This window comes from Nilaparvata lugens, chromosome 6 (genome assembly GCF_014356525.2).
Source record: "Nilaparvata lugens isolate BPH chromosome 6, ASM1435652v1, whole genome shotgun sequence".
Classification (NCBI taxonomy): domain Eukaryota; kingdom Metazoa; phylum Arthropoda; class Insecta; order Hemiptera; family Delphacidae; genus Nilaparvata; species Nilaparvata lugens.
The window spans coordinates 48,853,336-48,871,661 of record NC_052509.1 but is presented as its reverse complement, the minus strand read 5'-3'; the positions used below and the strand labels follow the sequence as shown (position 1 = coordinate 48,871,661).

General features: G+C 34.1%; 1 protein-coding gene across 13 annotated transcripts in view; it reads right to left on the bottom strand.

Annotated features, from left to right (window-relative positions):
- The window catches only part of LOC111057646 (carnitine O-palmitoyltransferase 1, liver isoform), a 41,195-nt gene extending 23,551 nt beyond the window's left edge, over positions 1 to 17,644 (bottom strand). For 2 of the 13 annotated variants that reach the window (XM_039431008.1, XM_039431014.1), the window contains exons 1-2: positions 1,053 to 1,187; positions 178 to 330 (exon numbers count right to left, since the gene is read on the bottom strand). In XM_039431008.1, coding sequence (XP_039286942.1) covers positions 178 to 330; positions 1,053 to 1,076 — 177 coding nt within the window. In that variant the 5' untranslated portion in view covers positions 1,077 to 1,187. Of the gene's footprint in view, positions 1 to 177; positions 331 to 1,052; positions 1,210 to 4,568; positions 4,738 to 7,884; positions 8,131 to 17,200 lie in introns of those variants that run through there. The other 11 variants (XM_039431011.1, XM_039431010.1, XM_039431020.1 and 8 more) reach the window with 11 other exon arrangements.
- Between the last annotated feature and the right edge of the window lie 682 nt (positions 17,645 to 18,326).

The following is an 18,326-nucleotide window of genomic DNA, read 5'->3' as shown; positions in this document are numbered from 1 at the left end:
CAAGTACAATGATATAGCCTATAGCAACGAGTATTCGAATTTCCCATGTTTCTTTAACTTATCTCTTCACATAATAACAACAAAGTGATAAGTAATTGAATTTTGTTATTTTCAGCTATGATCTATTTTTCTTATTATAATACAGTGTACAGAATAATTCAAGTGCACTTGACTCACTTTGAACCTAGCCATACGTTTCTTCCACGACCTGACGCCAGATGCCCAGATCAAGTGGAGCACTTCTCTGTCGAAGTTGACATCCCAGCCTTCGTGAGTGATGGCGAACGAGAATGCAACGGCCGAGTGCGCTTCTGCCATGATTTGGTTCAGCTGAAACATACAATTCAGTTGAGTACGTCACACTCAATACAAAATTATCACAAAACAAGACATAAGCTGGTGCAAAACTTAACCACAATCCAATTAATAGAATACTGCAGATTATAAATTTATAAATGTAAACTAATATTAAATGTTTATTTTAGTTTGATTTTCGTCATATTACACTGCAAAATGATGAGATCATAATCACAACTTGAATATCATCAATGCAACATTTTATTAGACTGAAAAAATGTATCAGTTGAAAATGTACCAGAATCTAGCTAAAAAATACATCTCACTATATGAATTTGTACTTAAGATCACAATCACAACCTAAATAAAATACACATTAAAGATCATAACATCATTCACTAACAGTGAACTTTATTGCGTTTCAACACCACTTGAATCTACACCTAAATAAAACCTATCACAACCTAAATAAAATACACATAAAAGATCATAACATCATTCACTAACAGTGAACTTTATTGCGTTTCAACACCACTCCAATCTACACATTACTTTTCCTTGTATAACTTTTTATCATTGAGAATTATCATCATGTAATGGATATTCTTTTAATTCAGTTAACTTGAATGTAGAACGATTAGAGTAAAGATCTGCATTATGTTTTACGTGGCATCTATGGTGAAATTTAGAAAATTAGACTAAGCATTTAAGTTATGTTACTCGACAACTATGGTGAAATTTTAAAAATACATTACTGTGTAAAGTGACTGCCGGTGCATAATAACTATGAGAAATTGCTATCATACACATGTGAGAGAGCTTTCATCACTTTCAAAGTCGAATATTTAAACCAAGAAAAATATATGTGTCCAAACCAAGAACTAGTCTGATAACTGAAATTTGGTCAAATAGAATTTTTAAACTAGCTTTCAACTAGTAATTGAATTCAATAATTTGAATTTCTGATCAACAGTATGATAATAATAATGATGATTAACATAATGAAATTCCATAATCTGAATAACTCATTCTAGTATTGATTACATTACTTCAAATTTTACAGGCGATTTTTTTATTTTGAGCTACTGTAAAACAAAACTTTTATGCATTATTTATAATCGTTATGACTGACAGTTTTACTACTTTGCTATTATACAGTATTTTATACTTATTTTAAAAATCAAATTAATAATAACGCATAATAATAATAATTCTTGATCATCATCCTCCTAGCCAGAATTATCTTTTACTTTCATTATTTGAAGTTATATTTGGCATTCATTTGCAAACCAACTAATCTCAACTTCACACATGGCTGATTTGTTCATGTGATTTCAAGTTATGAATAGAAGAGGATGAATCATTCCATGAAGGCCTTTTAGGTCTAGCTAAGGTACCTGTAACACTTTATGTAGCCTTCTCATTGACCATACAATGAGTGCCATCATTTTTGTTACATCACACAGTAACATTTTTTTATACCCTTTTAATATAATTTCGTTGCTCATAGATTTTTGCTAAGAATTAATTATCAAACCACAATAAAAAATATATTCCAAAAGCAATTTTGTACGTGTATGGATTGCCTGCTAAGCCAGCTAATATGAAGGGAAATAATTTAAAGTACATTATTAGATGAGAATGAAACAGATGATTGTAGTTAGCAGAGCCTAATGGTTTCTATTATTGTCTGTAACGATTCTACAGGTGTTGAATAGGAAAAGGTTGAAATTAGTTAATTATTAATAGATTATTAGATATAAATATTTTGTACAATAAATTGATCATAAAGATGAACATGGGACTACATTATAGACAACTTGAAATGATGAAATCAATATTGTAAAATGTATACGTTACGAGTAATGTCCAATATAAATAAATAAATATAACACGAAATATTAGCAACACAACTTTAAAATTGTGTAATTGAACCAATGGAACTTCTCATCTTTGAAACTTGAAACAATACATGAGATAAGTTTAACAAGTGAAACAAGCAAAATTAATAATAGGTACTTCATGTTTTTGTTTAAAACTTTTTTCAAAATGTAATAATTAGTGACAATATTTTCATTTTATTCACTTTCAAGCAGTCTCCATAATTCAGGTTATTTGAGATTCCAATATCATTGGAGTTTCAAATTGATTACCAGGTAGAACAATAATTTACCCATGTACCGTAAAATACGAACACCAAAATCTTTCAGCAACCAAAACATAAATAATTAAAGAATTGAAAATTGAATAGGTAACTTGAAATGATTGGCGATAGATGAAATGCAGTTTACGGAAATCGCCTAGTATTGAGTTGAGGAAACGTGATAAAATAATTCGCCACAAGACCTTGACTACTTTTGAAGGTTATCTAGACTCTCCTAGGCATAGGCGCCGCCACACGGGCAAAATGCTGCTGATCCATGATCAAGATCTGAAAATTGGTTGCCTCGGAGGGAACAAAACAAATCTACCACAGAATCACTCATTTAGAGGCATTTTCAAGAACTACTTAATACTATTTGACTGTTTCTAACGTTTCCTTCAAATTGACTGTATTGTTATTTGGTCTCTAGAATCACTAGGATAAATAAAATAAGGACCGTGTACTAGAAATGTTTGTAGCCAAAAGGAGGAAATACATATTTTATAAAAGATATATACTATAAACTCAGGTGGGAGAAATTGTTATGATAGCATTCAATATTTTATTTTATACAAATTGAGCATAAACCTTTTTCAATACTAATTGACAAGTGTATGCAATTTTTATGATAATGATGAGAAAGACATAATTTTGCTCGAAGTGCAAATTTAAGCTTCTTCGAAAATAAGTATAAATATAATATAAAAATAAATGAGAAAAAAATTACTTATCTCATCAATAAGGAAGATGAGAAAATGAGGATTATTTCAATATTTATCTACATAAGAACCATCAATGAATCACGATTATTATCCTTTTTGTAGATATGGATCCTTCATATCCTATTTACCGTATTATCAATCATGGAACTAATAAAAAAAATACTGTAGTGATAGATTGAATATAAAATCCGCACAGCAGAGCAGAAATTTATTGGAAAGCATTTCTTTATAAAACTTATTAAACTTCAACGCGACATGCCGATTCATATTCAATAGCAGCGGTCAATCACTTGATGAAATAGTGTTGCCAATAAATTTTGATCAGCTTAATAGTGTCGAATTGTTTCTACCGTTTTATTTCTGGTACATTTCTGATTGCAACTCATTGTAACATTCTATACTATGAAACAATAAATAAAGCTAAGAACTCAATAACTGGACCAAAATTAGAATCTATTACATTTATCGACCCCTGAGGCACACCTTTCTTCATTACTGGTGGGCCAATAAATGTGACATCGATTTAATAGGACCAATATTGGATAATCGACCAAACTTGCAATGCGTTAATTATGCAAGTTTTGTCCGAGTTTATTGAGAAAACAGAGGCCTGGAAACCAGTAGAAACCAGTTTCATACTGCGAATAAGGAACAAGACTGAAGAAATGAAACTTGAATGGCGAATTCATCGCGACCGATGAAATCTGGTCAGGTCAAGTTGAATATTTCAAACAACTTCAACACAAGAATTTTTCGATTATAGGCTACTTCAAAAATATGCCTTTCTTGAACCCATATAGTCCATGATTTGATCTTATGGACTATGGTCTATACAACGGTGATTTGAAACTATAAATCCAAAAATGTTTTTCCTTATGTAAAAAATCTGATATAAGATACATGTGGAAGGATGTAATTTTTTATTGTTTGAAATTCATACACATTCACCAGTAACAATACTATCGTTCTCGTTCAGGAAGACAAATATTGTACGATTTTCAACACTGCTGGAAAACTAATAGGCCTATCACCACTACATCACCAACAATTTAGCAGCATTTTTCTTATTTTTGTTTTATATTTCCCGTTCTTGAAAAAAAAATAGCTTAATCCAAATGGTAATGTGATAGGCCTCTCCTAAATCCCATTAGAAATACTTGAAATAAACATATTGATTGATTCAAACGTTCTAAGATTAAAGAAGAAATCAGGGTAGCAATTACTAAATTGCTAATAAATTTATAGCACTAGATAGTATTTCATCATAAATAATTATTATTTCATTTCTTCATAAGTTAGAAAATGGTGTAATGAGAAAAGTGATTGAAGAAAGCAATACATTTTTAAACTATTTATCTGAGAATATTTTTTCAACAAGCCGCTATTACGAGCTAAAATCAACATACTATATCTATTTTTACAGGTTTCGAACTGTAATAAAGTTGAAGGACATACGAGTTGGCCTGTTATTCACATTTGTAGCACTTCCGCTTTTTAACACATCGTTTGGCAGTGCAATTGAGCCAAGTGGCTGGCTGTGTCCTCTTCGACGTTCGACAGTTAACAGTGATTGATCTGTGACATATTATATCAATTGCATTAATTAAACACGTCAGTTGCATCTGAGAATTGATGAATTTACCAAATAACAAGCTATCCTATAGACAAGTTGAAGACTTCATTTAGGATTGGGTTCAACAGAGTAGCGCCAAAATCACTGCAGAAATTAGAAAAAAAATCACAATCGAAATAATTGTTAAGTTATGAATTTTTATTACTAATTTTTAATTTTTATTACCTACTGTAAATCTTTCTCAACACTTTTATCAGTATTCTGTAGCACCAACATTACCGGCTATAAATATTGTAACACTTCATTTTAACACTATTTTATCAAAAAGCCGTCCAGTGATTTATGCGCTGGCCTGTATATATTTCATTTTCATTTATCACTTTTACTTTAAAACTGATAATTCTGTGTGGGTAAATCTGATATCCCACTACCAGTGGTGAAATACCGATGATGATGATGATGATAATGGAATGATAAGATTCAAAAGATTCCAATAATTATAAAGTCCACTTTCCAGTAACCCTCACAAACAGCAATTTGGGCTTTTAAACATGACCTCTACCCTTTTGAATACACTTGCCTACATAAATGTAATTAATCATGACTGATTCATTTAATGAATCAATCAAAACTTGAGCTTTTACTCACGACCTCTACCCTGTTGAATCGACTTGTCTGCATAAATTTAATGAATCACTACATAAAAATATAAAACTCTACAGAAATCGCTGTACAAATGGCAGGGTACCAATCCAATACGGGATCTCGAATTTGATTTCACTTAAATATACCAGTTACTTGATCTTTAAGTACTGTAAATATACCAGTCACATACAAAACATAAAATGAAACGAATGGAGGAATAGCAAGTCGAGAATAGACTGCAACCTTCAATCCAACCGAGGAGCCAGCTTCGTTAGGAGAAAAATTCTTGCCAAGAAAGCACAGATCTAAGCACTCACAACACAAACACTGGAGATGAGCAACTTTCTAATGTTCCGATTCCACAGTGCATGACTACAGGACAAGAGCTATATGATGTTCGTAACGCAAGCTATACTGATATCAGAGGACCAAGGTAGAGAATAAACAGGTGGCCTTTATTAATTTGGGTGAAAGATAGAGAGCGAAAGTTACAGTCTACTAAAAAGTAGGTATGTACTGTCTAGACGAGCACACAAGTCTCCAGTTGTTACGTCATCTAAGTACCTAAGTAAAACACCATGACTATTAAGGAATTGGCTAAGAACGCATGCATACATCTCTGTGGCTGTGCTAATACGTTAGTTAGTTGACAGCACTGGCATAATTGCAGCACACGTGGTAGAGTAATGGATGTATTATGTTGAAACTAGGAAACCAACTATGACTTGACTATTCACAACAGCTTGTGTCTGAAGCTGAAATCGAAATAAACTACTTCTCTCGTACGAATAGAATTAAAAAAAAACGTTAAAAATCTTATGAATAAAATTATTTGTTTGGAAAGCACTGCTTCCCAATGATTTTCTCCTCAGCGCGGCAGAAAGAGAATATTATTGGTTCTTATGGGAGTCTTCACATACAGTATTTGCTGTGTAAGATCTCTCTTAAATGGTATTCTTTATCTGCCCAGCAGACCATAAATTACTATAGTAGGGCTTCAATCATGCTGAGAGTGCTAAATCTCAAAGAGCAGGATATTCTCTAGAATCAATTCTCTTTCCAAAAATAGAATAATGAAAAAGTCAAAATATTTGGATAGAGAGGAATTATACAGATTTTGATAGTCTCTTTGGACTCTTATAAGCTTATAAGAAAATATCAGTTGAAAAATGAGTAAAATTCAAATTTATATTCATAATAATTATTAGCCTATATTTATGATCTGGATTTTATATTTCTATACAATAAGGATACTTTGTAAATGTAATGTAAGTATTGAGAGGATGATATTATCACCTCAGATGAATCAAGATATTTCATTTGTTCATATAAAGGGTTTTTTAAATCAATTAAAAACGTTTATTCCTAAGAATTCAAGCTATCATAGGATGAGTGGAACAAACAAAACACGAGAGACTTATGTTTGACAAATTACAAGTAGGAAGTAATCAAGTAATAATTAATAATGATAGTGTAATAAAACTGCGAGTGCAATAAACTATACTGTAATATCACCCAATAGATGGTATTCTAAGAAAACTGAAAATATACTCCAGTGACATAATATTCATTCATTAGAACAATCATAGATGAGACTTCGATGGCTTGAGGAAGCTAGAGTTTTTGCAAACTTATCAAATAGAAGCAATGAGAGTAGCTTATTCATATTTTGTGGCAAGACATATATCCTCTATTCCAAAACATAAAATTCAAATTATCAGAAAAATAAATTTACAATTTTGTCTATTCCCGAATAATGCAATAATAAACAGAGTATATATCACCTAAGGGATAGTGCTGACTAGAATGTCTCAGCCAAGCACAATTAATGATAATCATAGATTATTCAGCAGTAAGTTTTTAAGGAAGTGGTTTGACTCAGTGGTCGCGCCGATAAGCTATCGTTTACATAAGTTGAGAAACATGCGCCTGCTACTCCCGTTGGAAGGGTGACCAGTCAGACCACTTGAGCCAACTTCTCTAAATATGATTCACGAGTTGAAAAAAAATCGCTTGCCGGTGGTTCGGAACCCACCTAAAACCGTAGGTCTACTCATCTCTCATTATCATCCGCCTTATTACCCTCGCACAAGCCTAGAGCTCATGTGAGTATCACCGTCAGCAAAAAAAAAATTCAAATACAAAATTGATAATTCCTTATTGATTTATTTTAAACGATATTTTTATTCATTCCCATTCACCAATCAAGACATTTTATTTCCAGTATCAATGTAATAATAAGGATTACTGTGGATTTTATTCTACCATTGAAAATCAAATACCCAACATCAACAATTCTTATCCCCTGGTCCTACTTGAATGCATATCTATATTCATAAGCAAAGGCTATGAAAGCATTAAAAACTGATCACTCCTAATTTGAGTTAGGATTGAAAAATAGGCAAAAAAACACAAATGGTGAAATTTTATCGATGTGGATAGAAATGAGAAATACAAAATTGAAAATAAAACCTTTCCAACCAAATAGCACAATGAGAACTCACCATTTGGATTTTTGAGTCGAAATTACTATGAAAAATAAATTTGAACCATTATGAAACAAATTCAGTTCTAGCTAGAGAAACGTTTTAAATTCCGCCCAATTCCTCAAAGTTTTCAAGGATACACATAGCAGGCTCACAACTGTTCAGCAATGTTATTCACGTCGCTTCCACAATAACAATCAATTAACAACGATCAAAGCTAATATCAAACACAAAAACCCCATCCCTTCCCATCTAAGATATCGAAGCAAAGAGAACAGGTTTCCTATATTTGCGTAGTCATTAGATCTGCCTGTCTGCTAACCCGTTAAACGTGATGTCTTTTCGTAAAAGCATCCAGACCAGAGTATGACCTTGCCAGGCCACTGCTAGTGGCACTAGATAAATACACATCTAGCCACCGAATACGGACGTCACAACGCTTTAATTGAGAAAAAAACGACAAGAAGATTTGCAAAAATGAATAATTGCAACTTCATAATAGTTTTTATTACCAGAAGTTCATCTGAACTCCAACAGCATTCTAATCAAAGCCTATCTATGCAAGAAGAATGGTGTAATGCAAGCTTATAAAAATAAGGTTCTATCAACAACGAATAATCGTTCCAAATCCAGCAATCTCAAAAATATCAAAAATTGAAATTCAACGTAATCAATGAGCATAGTGTGCAATATCCATAGTTTAATATCCATAGTTTGTTTCCAGTCTATAGGTATCTCTACTTCTATATTCTCAAAATTGTAATTAAAGAAATCAAACTGAATAAATTAAACATAATTTAAATAAACTGAATGTAATTCATAAAATTCACGGTGTCATGCATGTTGCCCACAGGCTTTATCTAAGCGTAAAGAGAGGGCCACAACAGCCCAATTGCCGCTAAAGTAGATTTACTGCAATTAAATTCATAAGCAAAAGATCATACATTTTTGTGAATCCTATTTCAATTTAATACTCTTTAGCTAAGGAGGAGATAATCTTTTTATTTTTCAAGCACTTCCGAAATATATAATATTGCAAATTTGATGGAACTTTCTCTTATTGTCAGTTCACCAACACCTGAAATTATAAATGCAATAAGAGCCCCTCCTCAAGTATGAAACAATATCATAGCAAGTCGACCACTGGCTATTTGATACCCTATAAGAAAAGTATTGGCCAGATGCGTTGAGAAGTGATCAATGAAAGTGAATATAAAGTTGACTTATTAGAAATCACAAAAAATATATATTATCTGAGATAAATCTCTCAATCAATTATAGATCATTGAAATTGAAACTTACAAAAATATAAGGACGGATTATTATTTACACAGTTACAAACTCGATGAAAAATTTCCCCATTATTAGTTAATTATAATAATGGCATATGAACTAATATTCCACAAATGATATTAATAGCATATAGCTTTTGCCTACAGCAAATTCAATGTTTTAATTTGAAATTCGCATGTATTGTAACAAGTAACAACGTATTGCATGAAATCACAATCAATAACAATTTTCCTCACTTTGAAATTGAATGATCATGACACGAATTTAAATATAACAATTGCATGGTAGGCTATAATTACCATAAAATAAAGATTTTATAGACTATGAAAGTCTCTTCTCACCACTCATGATTATTTCGGATTCGAGATCATACACAATTAATTTCAGATTAACTAGGTGCTTTTTGAAACATTCTAGTATTAAAAAGATCACTGATAAGAAATAGAAATTGTCAAAAGATAAAGCCACAGAGGGTGTATCATTATTTCTAATCAATATCTCTTGAAATTAAATTATTATTGTCGTAGAAAAAAATTGGTCAAAATTAAAAACTAATGACTTCCAGGTAATGTTGAGCTAACTGATAAAAGAATTGTGGAGTGAATTACGGAGCAATCACAGAAAACACTATTGATTGTTGTAATAGACAAGCCAATACAAAATCTGGCAATGTTATCATTACAACTCACAAGACGACATTGGATTCTTAATATGTTTTTTATAATGCAGACTTATTTTTTGGAGTGATCCACATTACCGTATTACACATACCTAATTAATTTATAGTGATTCTATATTAATTTATATTTATAGTGATTATAAATTAAGTGAATTAAATGCCAAGCTCCGAGATCCCTGCATGACCTCTGTGAGACCTCTATTGAAGCATTAGGTAATTTCGACGGCATAAGGTTTATCAGTTTCTAAATGATGAAAATCTTTTTTTTGTAAATTCAGTACTAATGTGAAGAAAGGTCAGAATTCTCAAAGCGGGGATTCCAGAATTAAATTCTAATTACCTATTAAATTATGCTTGAATAATCAACAATCTAGGAAAAACTGACCATTGTGATGAACTTTCCCATGCACAGGGATTCCCGTTTTCTTCGACAAGAAAATTATACTATACGAATCAAATAACAAATCGTACACCTTGTGATTTTAAATATGTTACTATATTCATTCATACTTCATCAAGTTCACTGTTTATTTAATCCTAAAGAATGTTTGACTTCAATCAACTCTTAAACAATGAGGTACCGGTAACAGGAAATATTATAAAGTGTCAATTTAAAAACAAAATCTGCGAGTTAAAAAATACTTTCACGGTAAGTAATATCAGATGTATACGTATAATTCATTAACGGTATCTTTTCTATACGGTAATAGTAATATCATATGGATACAAGTTCCTTTCCGCTTCCAAAACTGAGTAAATAAATGCTAAGCTTCAATGTCATCAACTTTCCCATAACACAACTAGCCGACTAGCCCTTCTAGTCGAATACTCCCAATAGTTGTTACTTTTGGGAGATTGAGCTGTTCTTCCAGTAGTCCTTATTTTTGTTATTTTATTTGTAAATTAATTGTAGCATCTCATTTTGAAGGTTTTCCATCACAAGCTAGTAAATCTGTAGCCTATTCCGAGGTGTCATTTTTCCTGACATACCGTAGTTGAATTGATAATATTGAGCGTGAAACATTTTTTACGACATGAGAGAAAACATCAAGCAATAATAAAAGAAGCACTCTTCTCAGTTCTTATCAGCTGCCTCGTAACCCACATTTAAGAACGTGTCAGTGGAAGTTCAAGTCGTTCACACTTTTACAGGAAAAATTCTATTCTAAACTGATGAATGGAGTCGAAATAATGTCTTATTCTGACAAATTTGAGAATCAATTAAAAATACTAGTACTGCAGCAGATAGTTTTACAGAACACACACAGTGTGTACTATCAATTATTGAATGGTGGCATTCACAATTGGTCAACTATCTTTTTATGTAGCAACTTGAACAATCAGTTATAAAACCGTTACAAACTAATAGAATAATGGATGAGGATGAGACAGCTAAAAATATTGTTGAATCGACATTTTTTCTGTCTAAACTAAAGGTTAATGTTCAGACAACTGGTGACTAACAAGGAAGATCTTGATTATAACAATTCACATGAGAATCGAAATAGATATTTTCTATGAGAACTAAACTCGACAAGACAGTCACATAGATCAAACAAGGGTCAGAAAGCAATTTTAATAAAACCAAGGATAAAAGATATTCTGTTGTATCCTCAGGTTTTTAATAATAAATTAACTCATGGATTCATTAATAATTAAAACACTTTATTAATTACTCTTCATAACTTCGTATTGTACATATTACATTAAACACTACTTTTGGGCAGAAAAAGAGCGCTTACTCGTTACTCGAGACCAAAAATTTGCTTGTATACCTGGAATCAACTTGCGTCATTTCATGAAAAGTAATTTCTAGACTAGCAGATAGAAATTTGAGAGGGCAATAGTCGGAATTTAGAAATACAGGAATAAATAAGATATCATGTTCTTCAATGATTTCAACACTACTTATTTTCATATTTTAATGCTTCTATCGTGAGAGAATAATGAATTATATATAACTTGGAATAAAGGTACTATATTAATTGGGAATCATTTTTTTCCTCAACATAAAAAATTAATGCCCTTTATTAAGTAAAATTCTAATGCTATTCTAGACGAAAAATTGTTCTATAAGAAAAAAGACAGGCTGCTTCATTCTTCAAGCTGTAATGAAATATAAACGTGTCAATCCAAAGTTTCAAGTAATACAATGCGAATAGAAATATATTGATCTTAAAACCAGATTCCTTCATATATCGTGGAAAAGTTTTTCAAATGAGGAATACACTAAACTCTGATACCTGTTGACATGAGAACGACCTTAACCATGTGCGAACGCGATCTATTCCAATAAATGCATGGAAAAGTCGATAAATAATAGCTGCGGAAAAAATAGACTAGTCGGCGTGTTTTGCTATTTAGATTGAGCTCATATGAAAAACAACATTAGCCACTAACCTCGAACAACTTTAACGACAGCGGAACAAGAAGTAGCCAATTGAGCCAGTCGAGAACTTTGAAGAACGACTGATTGGGCAGGCATTGAGACTGACTCGGCCAAAACTACTACTACTGCTACAGTCCCAATCCTAGCTTAGCGCCTACTATCAGTCATAACACTTAACACTAAATGGCAAACCTACTTTATGGAAATAAAAATAGGAATCATATAGGAGTTTTATAGTTTATAAAAGTAATCAAAGTGGACAGCCAAATGTTTGCTGTCATTATCTATCTTCCAAATAAAATTATATTTTTACCAGAAATAAACTAATCAAAGTAAAAAAGATACTTGGGAGAGTAAGAAAATAAGAATCTATTGAATATTATGTATTTATTTAATCATTCAGAATTACACAACTTACAGAAAAGTACCACAGGCTTATAAGCCCAATACGGTTCCAATTATAATTTATACAACAGTCCAAATGTAGCTAGGTTACATTGAATATTATCAGTCCTTGTCACAAACAAAATACTTGATACAAACTAAATATTGTTCAAGTATTATGTATTGAATAATTTGATTATGAGTAATGGCCGCCTTATAATTCTTGACAGTGATCAGATCAAATAGACAACTCAAATCGTTAGATAAAGGACAGGGGTGTATGTAACATTACACAATATCAAATTTGTAGTGTAAATACAATTCCTGTACAATATTGGTTTAACAAGTTGAAATGGAAATTCATCACTAGTTATTCGTTTATCTCTCGTAGTCTTGAAGATTTTTAATAATAAAGATGATTTTATTTAGTTTTAAGCCAATTTATGATGATTTAACTAAAAATTACTCATAAAAATAGAGACTAATTTGGCTGTGACTGTTGTTCCTCTCTTAATAATCTTGTATATTTATGTGTATTATTGAATGTATATATTTTTTTAATATTGATGAATACTTATTTCCTAATGCTCCAAATTGGAGATGTCCAAGTTACAAGTTTATGAAATGTTGCATCTTACCACTCAGATCACCAATAAAATAATATGATTCTTTCAATTCTATTGAGAGAAATATGAATTGAAATATATTCGGTTCAAATCATTGAACACTTGTAGATTTCTATTTGCAGCTCGAAAGTGGTATGTGAAATGTATGGAGCTATCCACTTTATAGTGAGGTCCACGTTATAATGGCAGTGTTTGATTAGCAATAGTATTGCGATTCTTGTCTATCATTCAACAAAGCTGATATCGCTCTCTCTTTCTCGCTTTGCTCTGTTGTCAGATGTCTACAAAGGGCACTGACAAGACAACATTTTTCTCGTATCTCTCTCCACTGTCATTATAACGTAGATCTTACTATAGAAGGTAGGCGATAGGAGAAGAATTCCCGTTTGATTGATGAAGAATAAACAAGTAAATAAAATAGACAACGAAATGTTTGATTCAACATGAATTTAAACAGTTTGCTAAACTTGATAGATGTGGCTGAGTTAAACTTCGCACTGTTCCTACACAAATCGAGTTTTCACACGCATGCGACGACACGACACCGGTGTCACATCGTCCCGATGTCATGGGGTTCAAAATCACATGGTGTCAAATGTAAAGCGGGCCTTTCACTATCCGATAGCCCCCTGTAGGTTGGGGGAGCTTTGAGTCGAACATCGTACTCAAGAATGTGTTGAAAACCAGAGTTCACCCACAGTATCCCTGCTTTTAGGAGTTGACTAAAAGGGACCCCCTTTCCAAAACCTTCTTCTCCTTCTTAATATGCTTTGCAGCTTTTCATTTCTAGAATGGCACTTTTTCCATTGGCTTAGCTTTGTGCAATTCTTTATTTCTGTCGGCCTTCCTTGGCCACATTCTTACTTCTTCTTAGACCAGCCCAAGGTGTTATGTGGACCGTGCTGAAGGATGGTACTTTTATATCAATTTATTCCACAAAAAAATCATATACATATTAGTTATACAAAATAACTAATAACAATAATAGTTATATAGAAACAAATCAAGGAAATATATTTCCCCACTTACACTATAAATCTGTGTGTGTGGGAAAAGAATTCCTATCTAGAATATGGTGTCTCTAACGGTGCCTGCAGGATACCAGGCGCCTTCCTGTAGTATTTAGCCTTGCCTGGACATGCGGGGCTCTATCTGGATTGACTCCACTTCCCTAGCTGTTCGTGGGAACCACATGAACAAACCAAACCCCAAGGCAACTCCAGAAGTTGCTGCCTTCAAACCCACGGGATCTGCCCGGAGGATCAGGGCAGTTTCGGAGAGGCAAAAAGAAAAACCCAAGAGACCAGAGATGGGTGAAACACCAGGCACAAATGTGGGTCAAGAGGCTGAGAGTGGCCGGGCGCTGAGGAAGTTTGGCGTCACCTCTCTCAGCGGTAGGACCTACAAAAAGGCCAGGAGTGGAACTCACTTAGGTCACGAGTTTGTGGGTGGAGAAACCAAAACTCACCATTGCTCAAAGAAGGGCGGTAATTTAGGCAAAACTTCTTGGGAGAGGTGAGGCTTATCACACTGCAGAGTTTTGGAAGGGCAAAATGAAAAACCCAAGAGACCAGAGATGGGTGAAACTCCAGGCACAAATGTTGGTTAAGAGGTTTTGGAGGGGCAAAAAGAAAAACCGGAGAGACCAGAGATGGGTGAAACTCCAGGCACAAATGTGGGTTAAGAGGTTGAGTCGAGGTTGGCCGGGCGCCGGGCGCCCTAAAGGCTGTTTGGCGTCCCCTCTCTCAGCGGAAGGACCTAAAAAAAGACCAGGAGTGGAACTCATGTAGGTCACGAGTTTGTGGGTGGAGAGACGAAACCTCACCACTGCTCAAAGAAGGGCGGTAATTTAGGCAAAACTTATTGGGAGAGGTGAGGCTTTTGACCCTGTGAAATTTCGGAGGGCAAAAAGAAAACCCCAAGAGACCAGAGGTGGATGAAACTCCAGGAACAAATGTAGGTCAAGAGGCTGAGTCAAGGGTCACCCCTCCTCAGCGGAAGGACCTTCAAAGAAGGCCAGGAGTGGAATTCACGTAGGTAACGAGGACTAATCAGTATGAAAATACTGTCAAGCATATCACACTGGATTGCAACAAGCAACCAGGTGGTGAATGGGAACCAGGTGCAAAGGGAAAAACTCCTGGTTCTTGTACAGAACACAGGTATTGGTTTGCCTAACTAACATACCACTCGGTTGACGTGTGAGGTTCTTTGAACTTTTGGATCCTTGAATCCGTTCCCTTCAAAAAAATATTATGCATCATCCATCACTAATACACCACTCATCTACTGGCTGAATTTCAACTCTGTCCTTGATTAATATTCGATTGACAGAAATATAAAAAAAATCCCGAATCTCGACAAAATTCCCGTAGTCTACATTTCCCGCCCAAATGAAATTCACGTACAATTCCCGGTTTTCCCGCCGCGTGGACACCCTGAAAAACCCACAAGAGACCAGAGCTGGGTGAAACTCCAGGCACAAATGTGAGACAAGAGGCTGAGTCAAGGCTAGCAAGGCGCCCTAGAGGCAACTTGGCGACCCCTTCCTCAGCGGAAGGACCTTCAAAGAAAGCCAGGAGTGGAACTCACGTAGGTCACGAGGACCAATCAGTCTGAAGAGACTGCCAAGCATATCACACTGGATTGTGACAAGCAACCAGGTGATGAATGGGATGTTAGGGAAAAACTCCTGGTTCTTGTAAAGGAAACAGGTATTGGTTTGCCTAACTAACATACTACTTGGGAACACAATCAGCTTCGGTTGACGTGTGGGGTTCTTTGAACCTTTGGATACTTGAATCCGTCCCTTCAAAAATAATAATAATAATAATATACTATCCGATATCGGCTAAAACAATGATAATAGACTGTAGTCGCAAGTAATCAGCTTCAATTAAGAAAAAATCGGCTTGAAATTTATCACATAAACGGCCTATACCATGGGATATCTTTACATTAATATATTTTCTCTATAATCTAGTAGCTATTAATGGCTAACACCATCCATCGTACGGGGACTTTTGTAGCGTCCAAACCCATTCACACAGGAGCAATAAACTGTCACTAATGACCAGATCTATTAGTCCCTGTTTGCAGGCAGCTCAAGCAACAAAAGCTCCAACTATGTCGACGGAAGAAAGGGCATTAACACAAAATTAACGGATCTATTTTCAAAAACCTATAAATTTTAAACTTATGTTACCTTTGTCTAAATTACATACCTACAGCAGATTCTCCATTAAAAAATTTAGTATAAGCTAAACAAATTAAAGTGTGACTTGGATATCTTGAAGAAAAACTTCAAAGCAGTACAAAACAACCCATAAAGAACTCAGTCACACAGAGTGTTACTTAATCTGCGGTTCTATTGGATTCTATACCTATATGAACATTCAATCTAGATAAATACAGAAGGACAGAAGCCCAAAGGATAGCAGAATCAGATAGCAGATCGCTCTGTGTGGCCCGGCCCCAAGCTATAAAAATATCAACATATATTATAACTAGCGTTGCTACGATAACTGACAGGGTCAATATTTTGAATGAAATGACTACATGCAATATTGAAATCTGAAATAATTGTATAGACGAGGATTGGACCTAATTGAAAAGATTTAAGCTTCTATACAATAACTACCTACCTAATCAAAAATTATCAGGCTAAGTTACGTTCATTAAAAAATAATCTAGATAAACATTAAAAAATATTCTAAAGCTTTGATTATTGGCTTAGTAGCTATTACATACAGTATAACAAAATTCAAAAATAATTATTCATGACTTGTTTTAGGTTAAGTATATAAACGAGTGCAGAAAAATATTATAATACTGTACTATACTGTATACCTATTCCAACACATCAATAAGCGTGTCACAATAAACAAATAGAATGCATATGTCAATACCGTAAGTTTATTTGAATATGAATTTTCAATGACAAGAAAGAGCCTGGAAGCTTACCTGCTAACCAAAAACACGGAAGTAGAAAAAAGTAGGACTCCTATAACTTAAATGTTTTCAAAGAGAGAAAGGCACTCAAGACGAGATTGGCATTTTCTTATTGATACTGCAAATTTATTATCACTAAACTTAAACAAAATATCACTACACGTTTACTTCAACACAAGCTTAATACTTTTTAGTTTATTGCCATTTTACAATTTACTAAATAACCATTGAAGTGAGTGGGCAAACACTGACTGGACTGGACTGACTTCACGTCGAGGTTCGACGTTCTCATCTGTAGTCTAGTCTGTACTTTCGGCTTCGGCTTTGGCACTTCGGCTGCACGGCTGCACCAGAAACCAGAATCGCTCTGCTGTGTTAAACAAAGAGTATAGTATAACACTTTAAAAATTTTTCAATAGCAAAATTTGATGGGCGGCCATAGAAGGGACATTACAAGTCACGGCTATTTGAATCTTAGACCAGCTGACCAGTTATAGAATAGACAAGCCCCATTGTATATTCATACTGAAAGTCGATGAAGTTAACATCTACTGCCACATAGCCAAATCGTGACGTCAGCATCAAATGAAAAACTTTTCTGTAGAGTTTGTTTACATTGTTTTTCATAGCAGATTGTGTCTATTTCAGCGGGAGCGCAGCGGGAGTTTACCATTTTAATGAATAATAATTTACATCCTTCTGAAATAGACACATTATTTTATTTAGCGTATGGCATTTTTTGTCAAATTTTTGAAATTTCACACTTTTATAAGTGCACGTCGAGGGATGAAATATACTGAATTGCCTGGGGACTGGCTACAGTGAAGTCGTTAGCCTCGCCCAGGTAGGCACGTCTCTCACATTCAAATATAATGTGGTGCACTGTCTGCTCCATCGCCCCACAGTCACATACTGGGTAGTCTCCAAGTCCCCATTTGAAAAATGATGCATTGTATCTCCCATGCTGGGTTCGAATTCTGTTGAGTGTCACCCAGATGCGCCGGGGGAGCTCGATACCAGGAGGCCTAGTGCATGAGAAATAGGCCTAGCTCTCCGGTATTCCGGGGGTACCTCCTCTCTCCATCTTCTGTTCAGAGAGAACCTCTCATCTCTCAAATGCTCTGCCATCCTGACCGCT